Source organism: Salminus brasiliensis, chromosome 5 (genome assembly GCF_030463535.1).
Source record: "Salminus brasiliensis chromosome 5, fSalBra1.hap2, whole genome shotgun sequence".
NCBI classification, from domain to species: domain Eukaryota; kingdom Metazoa; phylum Chordata; class Actinopteri; order Characiformes; family Bryconidae; genus Salminus; species Salminus brasiliensis.
Window position 1 is genome coordinate 7,484,262 of NC_132882.1, and position 19,926 is coordinate 7,504,187.

Sequence of the window (19,926 nt, forward strand, 5' to 3'; positions counted from 1 at the left end):
CAAAAGTATTGAATGGCACAGCATCATTCCAGAGAACACAGTTTCACTGCTCCACAGCTCAATGCAGTACTTCTCCACGGGGACTAGACTAGACTAGACTAGACTAGAATGTGTGTGCATTTACACATCTGTCAGTAAAGTCAGCAATGGGTTCAACTTAAAAAGTAGCTGAATGCATTCATTAGAAGAAGTGTCCACAAACAGCGGTCCCATACTCCCCACAGCGTCTAGTGTAAGGTTTTCCCAGAGGAGTAGAGGCTGTTATTGCAGTAACAGTGGGACCGACTCCCTCTTTAGGCCCTTGTTGTTGGTTTTAAAGATCCCAGCCTAAACGAGTATTTCTGACTTTGTCTTTTGTTCTTTTGTCCCTCATTTCTTCTCACTTCTGTCTTGTTTACGCAGCCAGTCACAGTACGAGCCAGCTGTCCCAAAAACTGAAGACCACATACAAAGCTTCCACCAGCAAGGTACGGGTCCATCTGTGGGATTACTATTGCTACAGTGGGCTAACAAAGCTAATCTCTTGGTGTTGGCTTTAAACTGCTCGCTGCTCAAAGCCATTCATTCATTTAGCACTTGGCCAGAAAACGAATCATATTCGTTCGCATTTGGATTAGTCAGAGATCCTGAATCAGATCCCGAGTGTGTGTGTCTAGTGTCTCTGTGAGTGCTGCAGCTTGTGCGTCAGTCTTGTTAATGACCGGTTTTGTTAAGCTGCAGTCTGCACTGTCCGTTTGGCATGCTGCGAAAGGCAGGTGTGTTCATTCACATCGAGGGTAAAAGAGCTTGTGCAATAAGACCTGCTCTGTTTTAATGGCTCAGAGTGACGCAGTTTTGAAGTGCAGTTTGCAGTGTAACACTGTTCACCATTCAGTTCTCATCAGGTCAGTGTAAAATGCTTCAAGTGTGTAATAATTGATCCAATTAACAATTAACCTTTTATGAAGTGAGGTTTCTTCATTTTTCCCATGAAGATGTTTGTTTTGGTGATGGCCTTTTTGGAAACAGGTTTGTGAACTCCTTGGAGTTATGTGGAGAGCAGTACGGCACCTATCTTTTTACAGTGCATGACAAGTATGCAATGCAAGTGTGCCAAGATAGTAATCTCTGAAAAACAAGGGGTAATTACTGTCTGGTTGAATTGATTGATAATTAATATTCGGCTAATGTTGCACAGCAGCTGTTACACCCATTAGAATCACTGAGGGTTTAAACACAGTGAAGCCCGTAAGCTCGTTTAGACTGTGATCAGATCTTGGAGAATGGAAAAGCGCACACATCTGCCCTCCAAAACAGAATTCTGAGAGTTGTCAGAAGAAAGCTTATTAAAGCTCATCAGACTAAAGATTTGGCCTCCGTCGTTCCACCTTGAAGCTTTTTCAAATGGAAGAAATTACGCATGGTGTCTCAAGGGGTTCACAAACTTTTTGCTACTGCTGTGTATCAGAAGGCCGGTAGCCTTATGCTGAGCTGTCATAGGAAGGGCATTATGCTGAAGGCTGCTTTCCTAAACCCGGATTAAGACTTGTCCTAGACGAAGGGTGCTTTCACACCCACCTTGTTTGGTGCAGAGAAATCCAGTTTTCTTTAGTTCGCTCTGTTTTGACCAGTGTGAAAGCTCCACATACTCCACATACACTAAACAATAGGGTCTCTGTTCCAAGATCCCAGATCAGTGCTGTTTTCTATGACAAAAGCAACAAGAAGTGTGTATAGAGTGGAATAAGACACAAATAGAAATACAGCCATGTGTCAGCAACTAGATATAATAATAATAATAATAATAATAATAATAGAATAACTGGAGATTAGAGCTCCCCATCCAGTAATCCCCCCCCCCCCCCAAACTGATCAGAGTCTCTTAATTCTGAGTAATTCAGATTTTAAAAAAATATTTCTATAAATAATACAGTCACACAGTTTAGGTAACATGTGCTGCTAGTTAACACTGATCAGGATCTGTCTTTATTAGCAAAGTTTATTATTTTTTTATGTAAGTTAGGTACTTTAAGTTCACTTAGCTGCCATGTGCACATATTGCTCTTCTGTATTCTGCTCATTCTGTATTCTGTATGCTCTTCGGTGTACCAGTTTAGTACCCTTTGTTGCTGGTTTGGTCCCTGCAGTTGCCATAGCTATTTATGGCCAGGAGTTCAGCGGAGCTTCGCTGTCTTGTTCAGTATGGTGGTCCTTCATCTCCGACCTATTAGTGAGCGCAGTGCCAGGCAGCGCAGGCGTCTGTAAGCTCCCTCAAGCTTTTTTTTCCAGTTTCGAACAGAAACTGTAGATACTAAGTAAGGTTTATTGTTATTAATTTGATTATGATGGGTGTAGATGGGAGTGTCTCTATTTTCATGCAACCGAATATGAAGAATAATGTATTTAGATCAAGACAAATCTGTATTTTATACCCCATAATGCTAGTGAAATTATTTTAGTGGTATTTTTAGCAATAATGGAGGTAAATGTATGTAAAAGTAACAGCACACTGTTCGCTCTACCACCAAATTGCTGACCGGGAAACAATAGCCACATTTGACCCCACGTATTTGGTGCACTTGAGCCATTGCAAAGTAAGACCAACTGAACCTGATGGATAAATAAGGTACAATATAGAGCTGGACAAGTAGTTGAAAATGAATCAGTACTGACATTCAGAACCTGTAATCGATGTAATCTTGTCTATTTTATGTTTTATATTTATTTGTTTACTTATTTATTTATATTCTGTTAGTATTTTTCCCACTGTGTGTGTTTTCATATACTTGTCCCCATAAAAACCCACTACCTTGGATGTAATCATGTGATTTTGCTCCGTCCAGTCCGTGGCATGGGAACTACATGGAGTTATTGATTAACCTTGATCAGTCGTCATACTGATTGGAGCACTAATACAATATCACAGAAACCCGAACTCTGCAGCAAACCTCAGCAAGCAAACTAGGTGTGAAGACCCCTAAACATCCTTTTATCTGTCTAGGCTTAAGCTTAATCTGCGTTTAGGGAAACTGGCCATGTGTATTTTTAACCATCTGCACCCACTTCATTTACACTGTGGCTGTCGGGCTTCTCTCGTTGGGTGAAGAGCTGTTGTGGAAGTGTTGTAGGAACTTTGTTCTCCTGCTCGTGGTTCCGGTGGATTGAAACTGCTCTCTTCTCTCGCTCTTACTGATTTTTAGCGTTCAAATTCTTTCCACGGCAAAGTAGGTGGACCTCGCAACTTCAATGTGGGGAACTGGGAGTTGTGGGGTGGAGATTCATGGGTAACTTCCTTAACTCCTCCTCCTCCCTTTGTGCACCAGAATGCATGAACTATCCTAACACAAGGGGGAATCCATGCTTATTAGACAGATGCTCTCTTGAGTCATGATGGGTAAAAAACCAAGTCACTTAGGGTCTGGAACGTCATGTCATACATTTTCATTGAGAAAAATCAAGGAAAATAGAATTCCGTCCAAATTGTGAATTTTCTAATTGTTTCATCAATTTTTTAATGTCATTTAATTTTCAGAATTCCCTAAAACTCTCTTAATGAAAGTTAGAATATTAGAATATTCCACTTGCTCCTCTGTTCATCCTGTATATGAAAACTAACCCACGTAAAACGGCACATTTTAAATTCATTATAGCTGTGCATTTTTAAACCTACCACCCATTCACATAGAAGTTATAATGTGCATTTTAGCCTGGGGAAGGGCACAATACAGGGCAGCCAGTCAGTCCAGAGATCATGTACACACCAGTCTCAAAGGCACAGTAAGAAAAACAGCCTAAAATACAAGAAAAGGGAGAAAAAATAGAGAATATACTGCCCTTACTTAGAAATAAATCAAATCTTATTTATTTATGATTATTTATATATATATTATTATTATTATTATTATTATTATTATTATTTAAAGTAGCTTTACAGGAATCAGCATCAGGGGAAAACTCCCTCAGAGCTTGAGAAAGAAACCTTGGGAGGAACCAAGGGGGATCCATCTATCCTCTTCTGATCAGAAGGTGTGCTAATCTAGACATAGTATTACATTATGTAATCATATATATATTCACAGTAGTGATTGTAAGAATAATGAAAGTAATGATGGTTAGTGATGGTAATAATAATAATAATAATAATAATAGCGTCCGATTGAGTTGAGTCCATGTAGGTTTAAGTCGTTAGGCAGGTAGCAGTGACAGGAGGGTCGGCAGCTAGTCTGACACAGGTGGCAGAGGAGACCAGCAGTCAGTCTTCTAAAAGGTCGGGCCGGATAAGTGGGCAGTCATTAACTCAGAGAAGGTAAAGAGACGGAATTAAAAAGGTTTAAAGCAATGGATATTAAACCATTTTCAGAAAATCCAGAGTTAAAAAGGTGTCTGAAATGGATTATTATTTATGAAGCTGTATTACATTAGCGATCAGGATAATTAGATCAATTAGATAAATCGATGTGTTGATAGCATGGGAAGCTTGTAAGCTAATACTAGTGGTGAAACTGGTTCATCTAAAAATGGTACCATATAGAACCAAAATACTTGAAGTGTGAAGGGAAGCAGTTGTCGTATTTCATTAAGTTTTTATCATCAAATAAAATATTTTTGTAATTAATTACCCCTCATGTAAGTTTATTAACATATTAGTTACTGATTTCAAATATTATATATGTTGTGTTTATGAATTTACTTACAATAATGAATAAATTAGGATAAATGAAGTCATCTAATTTATTTATTTATTTATTTATTTATTTTTTATGTGGACATGACCTCCCAGGCCCTAGGTGAGCTGGTGTGGAATAGCCCCATTATGTTTTGTCACAGTGGTATTAATACTGAATCATGCATAGCAGAGTGTTTAACTCTTCTGCTTCTGGAGATCAACAACCATTGGCCTTTCTTTTATTATCTTAAAAACTAGATGCAGTTCAGGCGAGTGAGGCCTGCTCATAATGGTAATGTGAGTCTTGGAACAGTTTCTGAAGAACTCCTATTTCCCTCTACACTCACTACATACGTTTATACCTATACTGATACCTTTAACTGATACCCCCTGATGAATAGTTCTGTGTTGTGGTTTCCCTCGTGTAGAAAAAGGACATTTTCAATGACATGTGGTTTGCCAAAATATGATTTTCTGATCCAAAATGAAAATCATCTGGTGTTTCCCATTCCTCTTGATCAGTCCATGTCGAAACTAGAGATGCACCAAAATGGGAATTGTGGGCTGATGCTGATATCAGATTTTGTATTTCTGCCAAAGCTGATATCTAAATATTTATTTATGTACATCTACCCTGGGTTAACATTATGTAGAAATGTACGATTCATTTCTGTGGCAGATATTTTAATGCAGTGTGACCTAAACCTTCTGCTCTTTTGGAGTTCAATAAATGCATCAAATGTCAGTATGAAATATCTGTCAATTCTGCCATACATATACAGCTCTGAAGACAATGCCAAGACATAAGAGCTGTGATTGGCAGTCAAGGTTATTTCACCATAGTGATTTTTTGAATGCTCTCAAAGTTTATAATATATATTAAATATTAGTATTGTATTATTTAAATGTGAATAATAACGTCTTTGCATTAAAATTATTATAATCATTTCTTTCATTATTATGCATTATTTGAGCAGGTGTCATTTCTACAAATAAATGCTCTAAATAGCAATTTGTTTATTTGGAATTTAGGGGAAATGTTTAGGGAATATTAATTTCCCTAAACACATTGTCTAAACATTTATTTTTGTTGTTGTTGTTTTTTTTTACTTATATATATATATATATATATATATATATATATATATATATATATATATATATATATACGCACATATATTCATACACTATATGGTTAGAATATTCTGTGGCAGAAAAGACATGCTGATTTCAGTGAAATCAGCCAATTCCCTTAATTTTTTATATGAAAGGCTTGGATGTACTATGAAACAGTGTAACAGTGTAAAAAAAAAAAACAGTCAGGTAAAATGTAAGCCGATTCAGCCTACTGCAGTTTAGCTCCACCCATTCAGTCTGTTCAAGTTATGAAGAATGTTCAGCCTGGCCTACATGTTGAACTAAGCAATGCAGACCAGCCAATCAGAATGAATTTGGCAGTTTCTCTTTTACATATGTCAATTTTGGAGTCTCACAGAACAGTCCTGTTTAATAAAATCTGATTAGCCTGGAAAGGTGAAGTAAATGTTATTGGTACGAAAGACCACACAAATCTCTGAAAAAGTGAAATTCAAGAAAAATGTCACACATTTTGCAAGATTTGGGGAAAAAATTGATCGATTGCAGACCATTTTATCATGCAACTCCGTTGCAAGCCCCCCTGGTCCTGATCTAGCATAGTCCGCACTATCAGACTGTGGGGGTCTCAGGCTTTGTCTTGTTGTGGGTCTGAGAATGAACCTAACCAGAGTCAGTGTAACAGTTTCCACATGGACCACAAAGAGGTGCAGAAAGACTGAGCTGTACTCAATGTCATTGATGCACCATTCCTTTGAGCAGCTTTTCCTAGAGAGCAGAAAACAGCCGTCATGTGAAGAATCCTAGATTTGCCTTTTTTGTTGCTGTGTTCATGACCTCACCTGGTTTGATGGAGCATGCTCAGCTCATGTCCGTAGTTTAGGCTTGCTTACAGGTCACTTCAACACACAGAGCGGCTGGGTTAGGCCAGTGTAATATAGCAAGCTCTCCCAGCAGCTTTTCAAGCCCTATTTGTTTGACTTCAACCTAATGGCTATGCTTATACGTATCTAGGAAACCATTCACAGGGAGCTTCATGATGACAACAGCAGCAACTTTTATTTTGAAGTTGAAAATAATGATAAAATAATGGACCGCAGGTAAATAGCTTCCGCTCTAGAGCGGTCAGAGGATGCTGTGCACATTGCCCTGTTGATCTAGGGTAGCTAGCCTGCATATTGGCTTGCTTGCTTACCTCTTGCAGCCCCGTGATTGCTTTGAAGTCATTGGTCTCTTGGTTAAAACTGAAGCAGTGTCGTAAGTGAGCCCCATCGCCACAAGGTGGAACTCAATACTTCTTTGCCGTTGTTGTTTTGGTCCCCAGCAGAGGCATATTGTAATAACTTTGATTGTTACAAAGGTCATTTTTTTCTGCCCCTTCTCTGAACTTGGCCATATTCACATTGCTTTTTCTTTCAGGAGAGCTTACAAACAGGGTTGGGGTTGAATAAGAATGTGGTTTGTTGCTAATCACTGAAGGACAAACTGTAGAACCTGCTCACAAACATAAATCATGAAGCAAATCTGTGAATTTGACCTGATGTTAGAAAGTTACCCCAACTCTCTTTCTGCTTTTTTAAAGACCCAGCACAGATTTTCTTCTGCATGCTCATATTTATGTTTACATAAAAATAGGGGCAGTGGTGGCTCAGCGGTTAGACCGCCGGGCTATCGATTTACCTTTACATAGGAGACAAAATGCCCACTTACCACTTTATTTGATGCTGTAGAGTTCTGTCAAGACCTTGTATTGCATATTCATGAACTGTGGAATTTAGTAGGGCCCATCCGCATGTTTCCGGATATTTCTGAGAGCCCAGGTTTTGCTGTTTCCAGCAGAGTTTCTAAAATCTCGCCTCATAAAAGTCACCGACAAAATCTCTGAGTGGTCGAATGCCGAGGCCATGCTGCTTTGCCATCAGTGGCTGGAGTTCACAAGCTTATTGGACTCCCTGGATATTGGGATGATATTGGCCAACCCTACCCCTTGCTTTAATGTCAATTGTTTAACTGGCTCTTATCCTGTTGGCCTTACGATTTCCCTCCGGCAACTTCTCATCATCTGAAGGGTCATTTCATTACTTTATTAGCTGAAGTGAAGTAGGTTAGACAAGTCCATGAGAGCGTAATTGCCTGTGCTCATCTTCAGAGATGTTGGCAGAGCTGGGGACTCTTTCCTTTGGGCGTGTTGGCTGCCCACCTAGTGTTGGAAGCATTGCTAGCATTGCCACAAATGGGTGGGTTTATGGGCAGTACCAAATTGGGAGATAAAGAGGTAAAATTCCATAAATACGTACGATTCTTTTCCTCAAGAGCAGTCTGATTAATTCAGATTAAGATTAGATTAGGATTAAGATTAGATTAATATTAGGACACTTTACCGCCACTGTTCAACAGTACAACAGAATTCAGCTACCACATTTAACTCCTCCCTGCCAGTGAACACACATTTGATGCGGTGGGTGGGTTGCAATGCGGTGGACAGCCACCTCAGTTGGCGTTTAGGTGCCTCAGTTGTTGATGCCAATCCTGGGAGTCAAACCAGTGACCTTCCAGTCCCAAGCCAACTTCTCTAACCTTTTAAAGCAGCGGCTGCCCCCCCCAGAAGAGCGAAGTTTTTGACAAGGCCTCGGTGGCCTCGCCCGCATCACGGGGTCCCTTTACACTTTACAAATGACATTTGGGGGTGCGAGAGGGAGAGTACATAAGGGGTGGGAGATCTGGCAGAAATATTACATCACGATGCATGATATGTATCGGGATGTTTAGATATGCGGACAAAATGCGTCAGTAGCAGCAGATTCTTAAAAACTGCTGTTCTGATACTGGCCCACACTTAGTGCAGTGATTTGTGTTCAGAATCTGCTGCACTTCGTCTGATTAAACGGCACTAATTACACTCTCTGTAATCAAATGCATATATATCATCGCATTGGCCACCCCTGCCCTTCGCTTTAATGCCAGTCTTAACGAGACCTTGTGCTCCTGGCCTTATGGTTTCCCTCGGGAAATCTTCATCATCTTAAGGGTCATTCCCTTACTTTATTAGCTGGTAGCGAAGTAGGTTCGAGGAGTCCTTGGAGGGGTGAGGGATTGAGTGAACGCTTGGATCCGAATGGGCAGTAGAATGTGTCCAGAAATCATCCAAATTCCACCACATTTACCAGCAGAATTCATTGTATTTGACAGAAAAAAAAAAAAAAAAAAAAAAAAGCAGCTGTGCTGGGTCTTGCTGTTTGTTTGTTGGTTTATTTATTGTGCTACATTCACAGCCTCTTCATCTAACGCTGCTCTATCAGATATTTAGTTCTGTATTTTACATAATACGTGTTTGTTTTACTAAAAATAATTTAAGTTTATGGACAGCCGTCCATACTGAATGCTTTATCAGGCAGATGGAGGACTTCATTTATTTATTATTAATTATTTATTTTTTTCCCCATGCGCAGCAGTTTATTTGCGCCCCCGTTTTGCCTCATATCTGCGCTCTTGGTTTCATTGAAGTGCCTATTGCTGAAGTATTGATCACAGTTGAAGGCCGCACCTATCTCCCATAGGAACCGCCGCGGCGGCGTGAGAGCTAGTGTGACTGTGACTACTCTCAAAGCAACCACCTGCAGTGTGTGAATACGCTGCTGTAGTAGGACCACATGTAGTGTATACTTTTGCCAGTGGTGTGTTGGTTTGCTGAGGTGACCCCTGGCTTCTGCGCTGCTTCTTGTAGCTCCTCTGCTAAGTGTGTGTGTATGTGTATCTGTGTTTGTTTTTGTGTGTCCGTGGGTCCTCACCCTTCTTGTAACCGTCTTAGATCGTGTCCAGTTTCAAAGCCACCACCTCCCGAGCGGTTTGCCAGCTGGTGAAGGAGTATGTGGGCCACAGGGACGGGATATGGGACCTGAGTGTGACCAGGACACAGCCGCTGGTCCTGGGCACGGCTTCGGCAGGTACAGACAGCATCTACCATCAGAAAGAGACCACACACGTTTGATTTGCATGGGAGGTGTGCAAGTAGGAAACCCGTGCTGTCAAAGAGTTAATTAATTAAATAAATAAATTAAATAAACAAATAATTAATTAAATAAATTCAATAAATTGAATAAAATAAATGAAGTAATTACATACATTAAAATAAAACAAAACAAAATAATTTAAATAATTACTTAAATAAATTTGTTGAATAAAATAAATAAATTACATAAATTAATTGAATAAAATATATACACTTAATAAATAAATAAATAAATAAACAATCAGGGCTGGACCGAAGGTACAGCTGTTAAAAGCCTCTTGTCCCAGAAGTCATGTTCTCTGGTCAGTTTTAGTTCACTGTAGTAATCCAGTAATGGTAAAATACTAACACTGCAGTATTGTGAGCTTATGTACACCAGCTATCATCTCAAATACTTTGCTTTTGTCCAGTTTTAGAAATAACTTTTTTAGGATTATCCAACAACTCCACATGGTTTAAAGCATGTGTCTATCAGTTTAGACATGCCATGGTTTAAGTACCGATTGCTTGTTAGCAACATTGTCAAAGCCACAGTCATTGGACACAACATTGGACACTGAAAATAACCAGACTGACTGACCATATCTGTGGTACATATAGTCTCTGGCTAAATGATCACTTTAACAGAGAATAGCTGATATGGTTAATGTCACCGGTTCTTTATGCTCAGACCTTATACTGCAGTCTCCAATCACTGTCCAGATATATTACAAGGCTAAATGACTACTTATGCCGCTCCTAAGAGGCATAGTTTGTCCATGTTGACACACAGTACGTTGACAAGCTGCCAGCTTAGTCCCCTGGACCGACTGAAGTGCCTTACTGAAGGACACAATAGAAAGCTATTTACCGACATTTAACCCTGACCTCTGGAGTCCAGCAATGCTCAATTATTAAACATTTATGGCAGCAAATACAGCACTTAATAGACACAGTCGAAGCTCATTAGTCTGCTGTGTTTCTCCTTTGTGTTGCTGTTTTTAGATCACTGCGCCATGCTGTGGAGCATTGAGACGGGGAAGTGTCTGCTTAAGTACGCTGGCCATGCTGGATCAGGTAAGCCTTCTACGTCTACAGAGCAATGTAAGGCAAGACAACCACATTCTGTCTTTAACCCATCCGTGCAGTGAACACACACACACACACACACACACACACACACTAGTGACCAAACACACACAGTGGACAGTGAGCACACACATGCCTAGAGCCGTGGGCAGCCATTGCTGCGGTGCCCAGGGAACAGAGAGGGTAAAGGGTCCAACAGTGGCAGCTTGCCAACCCCGGGTATCGAACCCACAACCCTGTCGTCCACTGTTTCCTTTGAAATCAAGGGTATTAAAAAGAGTTTATCCTCCTTTTGTTGGAGTGTAACTCTCTCTACAGTCCAGGGGAAACCTTCTACTACTAGATTTTGGAGCATGGCTTTAAGGATTTAATTGCATTCAGCATCAATAGCCTGAGGTCAGAATGTTGGATGGTCACCACCTCATCCCACCCCATCCCCAACTCCCCATATCATCCCAAAAGTATAAGGTGGAGCACCGTCCATCATTTCAGAGAACACAGTTCTTCCACCGCTCCACAGCTCAATGCTGGGGGGCTTTATACCCCTCTATAGCCCACACCTGGCATTAGGCAGCATGGTGCCAATAGGTCCATGTTTGTCTGCTGCAGAGAGTCCTATTCTATTGGTAGCACTTATCTACAGGGACTAGGCAAGCTGTGTGTGTACATTTGCACATCTGTGTCAGCAAAGGGTGCAACTTTTAAAGTAGCTGTAGACATTCAAAGAAGGGGTGTCCACAAACATTTGGACATATAGTGTAGTTTACAGCACAAATGGATAGGATGAGCATTATTTCTACTAAATATCACCAGAAAGTCATTTATTCACGGGTCGACTTTGTGAAATACTGGATGTCCGTTAGCAGTGACTGTGTTGTGACTTCATGTAGTAAAACGTAATTTTTTTGTGCTTTTCTTTGCAGTTAACTCAATCAAGTTTCATCCCACAGAGCAGATGGCCCTCACAGGTTTGCCCTTCTGACCGATTCCTTTTTACAGTGCTTTTATTCTGTGACCTGAAGCAAATGTGTTCAGTCAGCCCTTTCCACTGTTTTTACCATTTCTGTCATTCATTGATTGACTGCTGATGGTCCTCTCTCATCCTCCTCTCCTCCTTCATTCAGTCTCTCGCTCGCTCACACTCTCCCTTCCTTCAAACCTCTTTCTCTCTTTCTTTCTCTTTCTCTTTCTTTCTCTCTCTCTCTCTCTCTCTCTCTCTCTCTCTCTCTCTCTCTCTCTCTCTCTCTCTCTCTCTCTCTGTCTCTCTCTCTCTCTTTCTCTTTCTCTCTTTCTTTCTCTTTCTCTTTCTCTCTCTCTCTCTCTCTCTCTCTCTGTCTCTTTCTTTCTCTCTCTCTGTCTCTTTCTTTCTCTCTCTCTCTCTCTTTCTCTTTCTCTCTTTCTTTCTCTTTCTCTTTCTCTCTCTCTCTCTCTCTCTCTCTGTCTCTTTCTTTCTCTCTCTCTGTCTCTTTCTTTCTCTCTCTCTCTCTCTTTCTCTTTCTCTCTTTCTTTCTCTTTCTCTTTCTCTCTCTCTCTCTCTGTCTCTTTCTTTCTCTCTCTCTGTCTCTTTCTTTCTCTCTCTCTCTCTTTCTCTTTCTCTCTTTCTCTCTTTCTTTCTCTTTCTCTCTCTCTCTGTCTCTTTCTTTCTCTCTCTCTGTCTCTTTCTTTCTCTCTCTTTCTCTCTTTCTCTCTTTCTTTCTCTTTATCTCTCTCTCTCTCTTTCTCTCTTTCTTTCTCTCTCTCTCTCTCTCTCTCCCTCCCCCCCCCCTCTCTCTCCGTAGCTGTGATACTGTGATGATGGAGATTCTTGTTTATTTATTTTTGTACTTCAATCATACAGATATTCAGACCTCATATATATGTGTGTGTATGTGTGTGTATGTGTGTGTGTGTGTGTGTATGTGTGTGCGTGCGTGTGTGCGTGCGTGCGTGTGTGCGTGCGTGTGTGCGTGCGTGTGTGCGTGCGTGTGTGCGTGCGTGCGTGTGTGCGTGCGTGTGTGTGTGTGTGTGTGTGCCTTCTGACAGCTTCTGGCGACCAGACGGCTCACATCTGGCGCTACATGGTACAGCTGCCTCTGCCTCAGCCGCCGGCCGACATCAGTGTGAGTGTTCAGACCACACCTTTCTCTCTCTGCTTCTCTTGCACTCTCTCTCTCTGTGTGCTCCTTCTGTCTGTCGTGCCCTCTCTTTGTTTTGCACTCTCCCTCTGTTGCGCTCACATAATTCACTCTCTCCTCTCTTGCGCCCTCTCGCACACTCGCTCATGCTCTTTTTCTCACTCTCTTACAGTCTGATTTGCATGCCCCTTATGGCTCTCGCACCCTCTCTCTATTACGCCACGTATCTGTTGTGCCCTCTCTTGCATGCTCTCATCTCTCGCGTGTGCACACTCTCTCTTTTGCTCTCTCTCTTTCTCTTTCTTGCCCCCTTTCGCGCCCTCCTGTGGACTCTCACACCTGCTTGTGCCCTCTCTCTCTCTCTCTCTCTCTCTCTCTCTCTCTCTCTCTCTCTCTCTCTCTCTCTCTCGCACTTTTGTACATTATTTTGCGCTCTCTCTCTTGCATGCTCTTTCTACCTCACACCTTCCGCACGCTCTCTCTTTTGCTCGCTGTGTCTCTGTTGCGCCCTCCTGTGCACTCTCTCACACCCTCTTGCGACCTCTCTCTCGCACTTTTGTATGTTTTTTGCACTCTCTCTCGCGTGCACTCTCTTGTATGCTCTTTCTGACTCTCACACAGTCTCTCTCACATGCGCACACTCTTTTGCTCGCTCTTTCTTTCTTTTGCACCCTTTTGTGGACTTTCTTGCGCCCTTTTGTGCACTCTCACACCCTCTTATGCTCTCTTGCGCACTCTCTCTAGCACCTTTTTTTTGCACTCTCTCCTTCTCATGCTCTCTCACTTGCACTCACTTTCTCTTTCTCCTTCATTCAGTCTCTCGCTCTCTCACACTCTCCCTTCCTTCAAACCTCTCTCTCTCTCTCTCTCTCTTTCTCCCTCTCTCTCTCTCTCTCTCTCTCTCTCTCTCTCTCTCTCTCTCTCTCTCTCTCTCTCTCTTTCTGTCTCACTTACAAAGAGCTTTTGTTTTCTGAAACAAGAAGACCTGTTTTCCCGGCAGATTCCCAGCCCATCCTTAATCTCATCACATTGTGAAATGTGCGCGAGCCTCCGAGTTTGGGAATGGGAATGAATTGAGGTCATGACATTGCGTAGTGTGGTTCACTGATGTCTCTCCATCAGGCCTCCCTGGACGACGATGTGGATTTCTCTGATAAAGACGAGGCAGACGGAGAAGCCGACGGCCCGAACGAATGCCCCACCGTGCGCATAGCGAGCACTACCCTAAAGAGCCACCAGGGGGTGGTCATTGCTGCCGATTGGCTGGTTGGTGGGAAGCAGGTGGTCACTGCATCGTGGGACAGAGCCGCTAACCTGTACGATGTGGAGACTTCTGAACTGGTACACACACTCACAGGTAAGAGACTGGTTACAGATTTACTTTGACTCACAGAGGTGAAGTGTGTTTGACTGCGTTTCACTGTGTTTCTTTGTTTGGACAGGTCATGATCAGGAGCTGACCCACTGCTGCACCCACCCCACCCAGAGGCTGGTGGTCACCTCGTCCCGTGACACCACCTTCCGGCTGTGGGACTTCAGAGATCCCTCCATCCACTCTGTCAACGTCTTTCAGGGCCACACTGAGTGAGTACCCAGTCCGCCACTACACCTTAGAGCACCACCAGAGAACCCCCCCCCCCAAAGTAAAGGCCTGCACTTACAAATCAAGCTTAAGCTGGTTACTGTGTTTCCGTTGACTCAGTTCACAGTTGTTTACGCTGATGGCAGTCAAGCCTGTTACCTTTCACACACATTTCTTGAGACACATCATGGTGTTAGGAAAACAGCAAATATTCAAATTTCTGACAGGTGCTAAAACACATTTATGGACCAGCAGTAGTGTTTGTGTGTTCTGTCATTTGGCAGGTACGAATATGCAAAGCATTACCAGCTAGTAAGTGAGCTATCCAAACAGCCAGTTTGGCCCCTTTGGGCTTTTAATTTAACTTTTAATCCCATAAAAAGTTTAATAGAAAAGGCAGATTGAAAAAGATAAGAAGAAGATAGAAAAGATTAAAAATGAACAGTTAATGGTCAGTTAATATTTTATGATCGTGACAGACTTACCCGTTACCATCTTGTATTCATCTGTGTGACAAGAGGCAGATTAATCTTGTTTTGTCTGTTTGTTGTCATTTTTCTTCACTTCATTACAAGTGTAATGATCTAATGTGCACAGATAGTGCTTCTCTCTAGAAAGAGGTGCCAGTCCATCAGACTGTGTGGTGTCATTCAGTGGCTTGTTTTGCTGCCCTGGGAACCACTAAAGTCTCACAGATTGTACGAACACACCTGAGTCTGAGAGCCAGTATGTTAAATCAGATGTTTTTGAACAAGGAGAACAGTCAAGTCTGTCTGTCTGTCTGTCTGTCTGTAGGTCTGTCAATCTATCTATAGGTCTGTCTGTCTATCTATTTATAGGTTGGTATGTCTGTCTGTAGGTCTATCTGTTTATCTATAGGTCTGTCTTACATTTTATCTGTATATATGTTTGTATATCTGTCTATCTGTCTGTCTATCTATAGGTCTGTCTATCTATAGGTCTGTCTATCTATAGGTCTGTCTGTCTGTCTATCTATAGGTCTGTCTGTCTATCTATAGGTCTGTCTGTCTATCTATCTTTAGGACTGTCTGTCTGTCTATCTATGGGTCTGTCTATAGTTCTATCTATCTGTATATTTGTTTGTATAGCTATATATCTATTTGTCTGTCTTTCTATCTGTCTGTCTTTTTTTTATCTGTCTATAGGTCTGTCTCTCTATAGTTCTATCTGTCTGTCTATATCGGTCTATCTCTGTCGGTCTGTCTGTCTGTGTATCTATCTATAGGTATGTCCATCTATCTGTCTGTAGGTCTATCTGTCTACCTATAGGTATATCTGTCTGTCTATTTTTCTGTATATATGTCTGTCTATTTATCTATCTATAGATCTATCGATCTCTATCTTGTCTGTCTGTCTTTCCATCTGTATATTTATCAAGAGACATCGAGAGAGATGATAGATGCACTAAATGTCCAAATGTTTGTGGACACTCATTCTAATGAATGCCTTAAGCTACTTTAAGTTGCACCCATTGCTGAAACAGATGTGCAAATGCACGCACACACACACACACACACACACACACACACACACACACACACACACGTCTAGTCCCTGTAGAGAAGTATAGCCAATATAATAGGACTCTCTATGGTGCAGATAAACATCTATCTATCTATCTATCTAACAACACCTATTCGCACTATGCCTAATGCCTGTTGTAATGCCAGGCTGTGTTCTCTGGAATGATGATGGTTGGTGCTCCACCCAGTATATTTGGAATGAGTTGGGGATGATGAGGTGGGGTGCTGATCATCATCCAACATCCTGACCTTACTACCACTCATCACTGAATGCAATTAAATCCTCACAGCAATGCTCCTCCAAAATCTAGTAGAAAGGCTTCTTCACTGAACAGTATAGACATGATAAAAAAAAGGAGTTATTATAGAATAACCTTGATTTCAGAAGAAGCAATAAATGTGCAGGTGTCCCAATACTTTTGTCCATATAGAGAAGAAAGTTGGATTGCCGTGGTTCATGGCATGCGGCTGTAGGGAGAATGCACAGTAAGTTATGGACAGAACGCAGTGCCCCTTTTGAGGTTGTCTCCTACAGTCTGTAGAGAGTTCGATATATACACACACACACACACACACACACACACACACACACACACACACACACACACACACACCCTTATAACTGTCCCAACAGTGCTGCCACACCCTCCTCTGATTCCAAGATTTGAAGGATAAACAGACCATATGAGACGAAGAGGTAGAGGCAGGGGCATGAGACTACAGTACCGGTAGCCATATTTGTAAACCGACTACAGTTCCCACAATCCCACACGTCTAAACTTTACTTGGCTACTGCTAAGGTTTCCAGGAACTTGCTCTTGTAAAATTTGGTTCCACATTACGTTCAATTGTCTGTTTACAGAAATGCAGAGATGTACAGTAATGAAGTAGAAGTCCTTCACTACTGTATCTCAGTATTAAAGTACTGTATCTGTATCTACTGGAGTATTACTGTTTTCTCCTACTTCCACTTTTACTTCACTGCATATTCTGGATGAGTTTAATACTTTTACTCCGTTACATTGTTTACATGCTGCATCGTTACTCACTACAATTATAAAAACGGTACGAATCATTTCAAACCCACATTATCACCTCCAGAGCGCTAGATGGCGCTGTCACCGGGTTTGAAGAAGCCGCCTCAACATTGAGCAGAACTGGGGATCGAGCCATGAGCGAGCATGCTGCCGTTCTCCCTCTCTCTCACTCCGCTGCTGCAGTGAAGACACTAACGCTAGAGCTCTGTTAGTTTATCTCCAGATTGAAGAAGAAGAAGAACCACCAGAAGAAACTCCACCATCTTCACCTCCTGCAAATACTCGTATGTGCTCTAATGGCCTGAGCTCTTTCAGCTGTAGTTGAGTTTACAGAGAGTGAAGCTCAGGGGTTTGAGCTGCTCTCCTCACTGGTTTTACAGATGAAGCTCTTGTATGTGGCGGGTTGAGTCAGATCTGTTCAGCTCTCTCTCTCTTTTGGGCGAGTTTGTTTAGAGAGTCAACTGAAGACTCGTGAAGGTTCATGAACTCTGTCTTCTACAGTCCTGTCCTTCTACTACAGCCAGAGGAACTGAGACAGTGCTTAAGTCTGAGCATCTGAAATCATATAAACACTGATACCCAAACTTTTGACTGCTTTCTGTAAGAACTACAGAGCACAGTACTGTACTTTTACTCTCAGTACTTAAGTAGTACAGTTTAGAATAAACTACCTGCAGTACTTAAGTACAGAAAATGCTGAATACTTTAGTATTTCCACTTAAGTCTGGAGCTTAAAGACACTTCTACTTCTACTCAAGTCACTTTTTGGATAGAGCACCTGTACTTTTACTCAGGTCTGGGTCTCTAGTACTTTATACATGTCTGCAGAAATGACAAGCTTTCTGCATTTGTACCGAACCCATACCAAACTGCTTTCCCTAATATTCAGAGCAAGAGAACGAGACTGAAGATTTATGGAAATTATATATATTTATATATTTGAAATTGAAAACCACACATCCCCTCACACTGATGTGAAAAATCGCGACTGTGTTAAAAGTTGTTTTCAATTAATATTAATAAGGGGAAAATGAAACATATGAACTGTAAATTAAACAGTGTCATTTCCACCTGTATACTTCCTCTGCGAGAGGAACGGTTGTAAATAGCTGCCTTTAACCAAGCCAGGCATGAATCTGTTACCTGAGAGGGAGGCTGGATCCGAAATGTGTGTCTGCAGCTTCTTCAGTGCTCGTGATTTTGAAGCTTCCCTGTTTTTCTGACAACACCTAATCCAGCGCTTCTTCTGGAAAGAAGGGTATTATTGGGAAGTTTGTCGCCCTCTGCTGCAGTAACAGCCTTGACTCCTCTGGAAAGGCTTTACACTAAATGATGGAACATTGCTGTGAGGATTTATTTGTATCCAACCACGAGAGAATAAGTGAGGTCGGATTCTGATGTTGGATAATTAGTTGTGGCACGCCAACTCAAAGGACAAAAGTATCGGGAAACCTACTCTTCTAAAGATTGCAGGATTCAGTGGTGAGAGCTAGCACAACTCCCCAACTCATCCCAAAAATGATGGAAGAATGGAGCTACGTCACTCCAAAGAAGACAGTTTCACTGCTCCACAGCCCAACACTGGTGGTCTTCGTACCCTTCTAGCCATGGTGACCTTCGATTCATTGAAGGTGTGTGGGTCAGCTGTGAGTGCACCTTAAAATAGCTGAATTAGAGGTAGAAGATTGGCACCATGGGTTCTGAATCCTAGGTTTAAGGGTTCGAACCAGTTCTAGGAGCTGCTTTTCTGAACGTTGGCTTATAGTTTTGTTTGTGCTGCAAGTCAGTGTTGATGCGTGAGACCGTTTAGCCGCTGAGTACGCCAGTGTGTTTTAAATGGGGAATTAGCAGAGTCCATTAATAATGTCATTAATAACAATAACACTGCACTTCAATTTATTTTGGTCGTGGCCTCTGCTTAAAATTATTCCAGTATGTTTCATAGCTTTCGATTGGAGCAATTTGATGAAGTTTGCCCACGTGTGTGTGTGTGTGTGTGTGTGTGTGTGTGTGTGTGTGTGTGTGTGTGTGTGTGTTATGGACTTATCATGGACTATATATTTTTCCATTCAGCTGCGAATTTCCTTTTACAATGCTGCATAGTCCAGGACTATGCTGTATTTCTGTCCAGGAAGCTGGCCCTAGGTAAGGTAGAATATGTTTAGGATCAATTTAAATATTTTATATGGTTATAGTCATTTGTATTTTGTTGCATATTGCATTTCTCACCACCAGGGGGCACTGCAGCATAAAAAAAAACCCAAACAACAAAACCCATAATCCTAAACATACTCCAGCTTGCGTAGTGCACATCCACATTAATTCCCTGCGAACTGAAGAGCACCAGCAAAGCCTTCCATTTGCCTGCTATGTATAATTTAGTGGCAGCTCTCAGTTTTGATGGCCCAAAACTGCTCAATTATCAGTGCTGCTTCTGTCGTCCCGCATGCCGGGCAATTTTGCCCCTTTAGAACCAGTAAAAACTCCATTTCAAGCCACTTTATGTGAAAAATATCAGCCTGTCAGCTCCCCCGGTCGGCACTTTGAGTGGCGCATGCTCGTTAAGGTCCAGGGCGGAGGGGCCGCCTGAGTCTTTGATCGGCGCGGATTACACGCCGCTCGTTACGTCGAAGGCCGACATGCATAATTCCGTCAGATCCCGCAGTAATGCTCTCCAATAGACAATCAGTGTAATGAGATTAGCCGCCGTGCCACAGGGCGTTTCCCACTGTCACAGCGCTCAAAGCTGAGTCAATTACTCACACACACACACACACACACACACACACACTCTCCGTCTCTCGCCCTCTGTCTCTGTGCCACGCCAAGTAG

The 19,926-nt window shown here is 41.9% G+C and overlaps 1 protein-coding gene across 2 annotated transcripts in view; it reads left to right on the forward strand.

Moving 5' to 3' along the window:
- wdr37 (WD repeat domain 37) overlaps nt 1-19,926 on the forward strand; it is a 53,775-nt gene that overhangs the window by 13,621 nt on the left and 20,228 nt on the right. For both annotated transcript variants that reach the window (XM_072679336.1, XM_072679335.1), the window contains 7 exons: nt 403-467; nt 9,549-9,684; nt 10,734-10,805; nt 11,741-11,785; nt 12,840-12,916; nt 14,054-14,288; nt 14,374-14,515. In XM_072679336.1, coding sequence (XP_072535437.1) covers nt 403-467; nt 9,549-9,684; nt 10,734-10,805; nt 11,741-11,785; nt 12,840-12,916; nt 14,054-14,288; nt 14,374-14,515 — 772 coding nt within the window. The remainder of the gene's footprint in view (nt 1-402; nt 468-9,548; nt 9,685-10,733; nt 10,806-11,740; nt 11,786-12,839; nt 12,917-14,053; nt 14,289-14,373; nt 14,516-19,926) is intronic.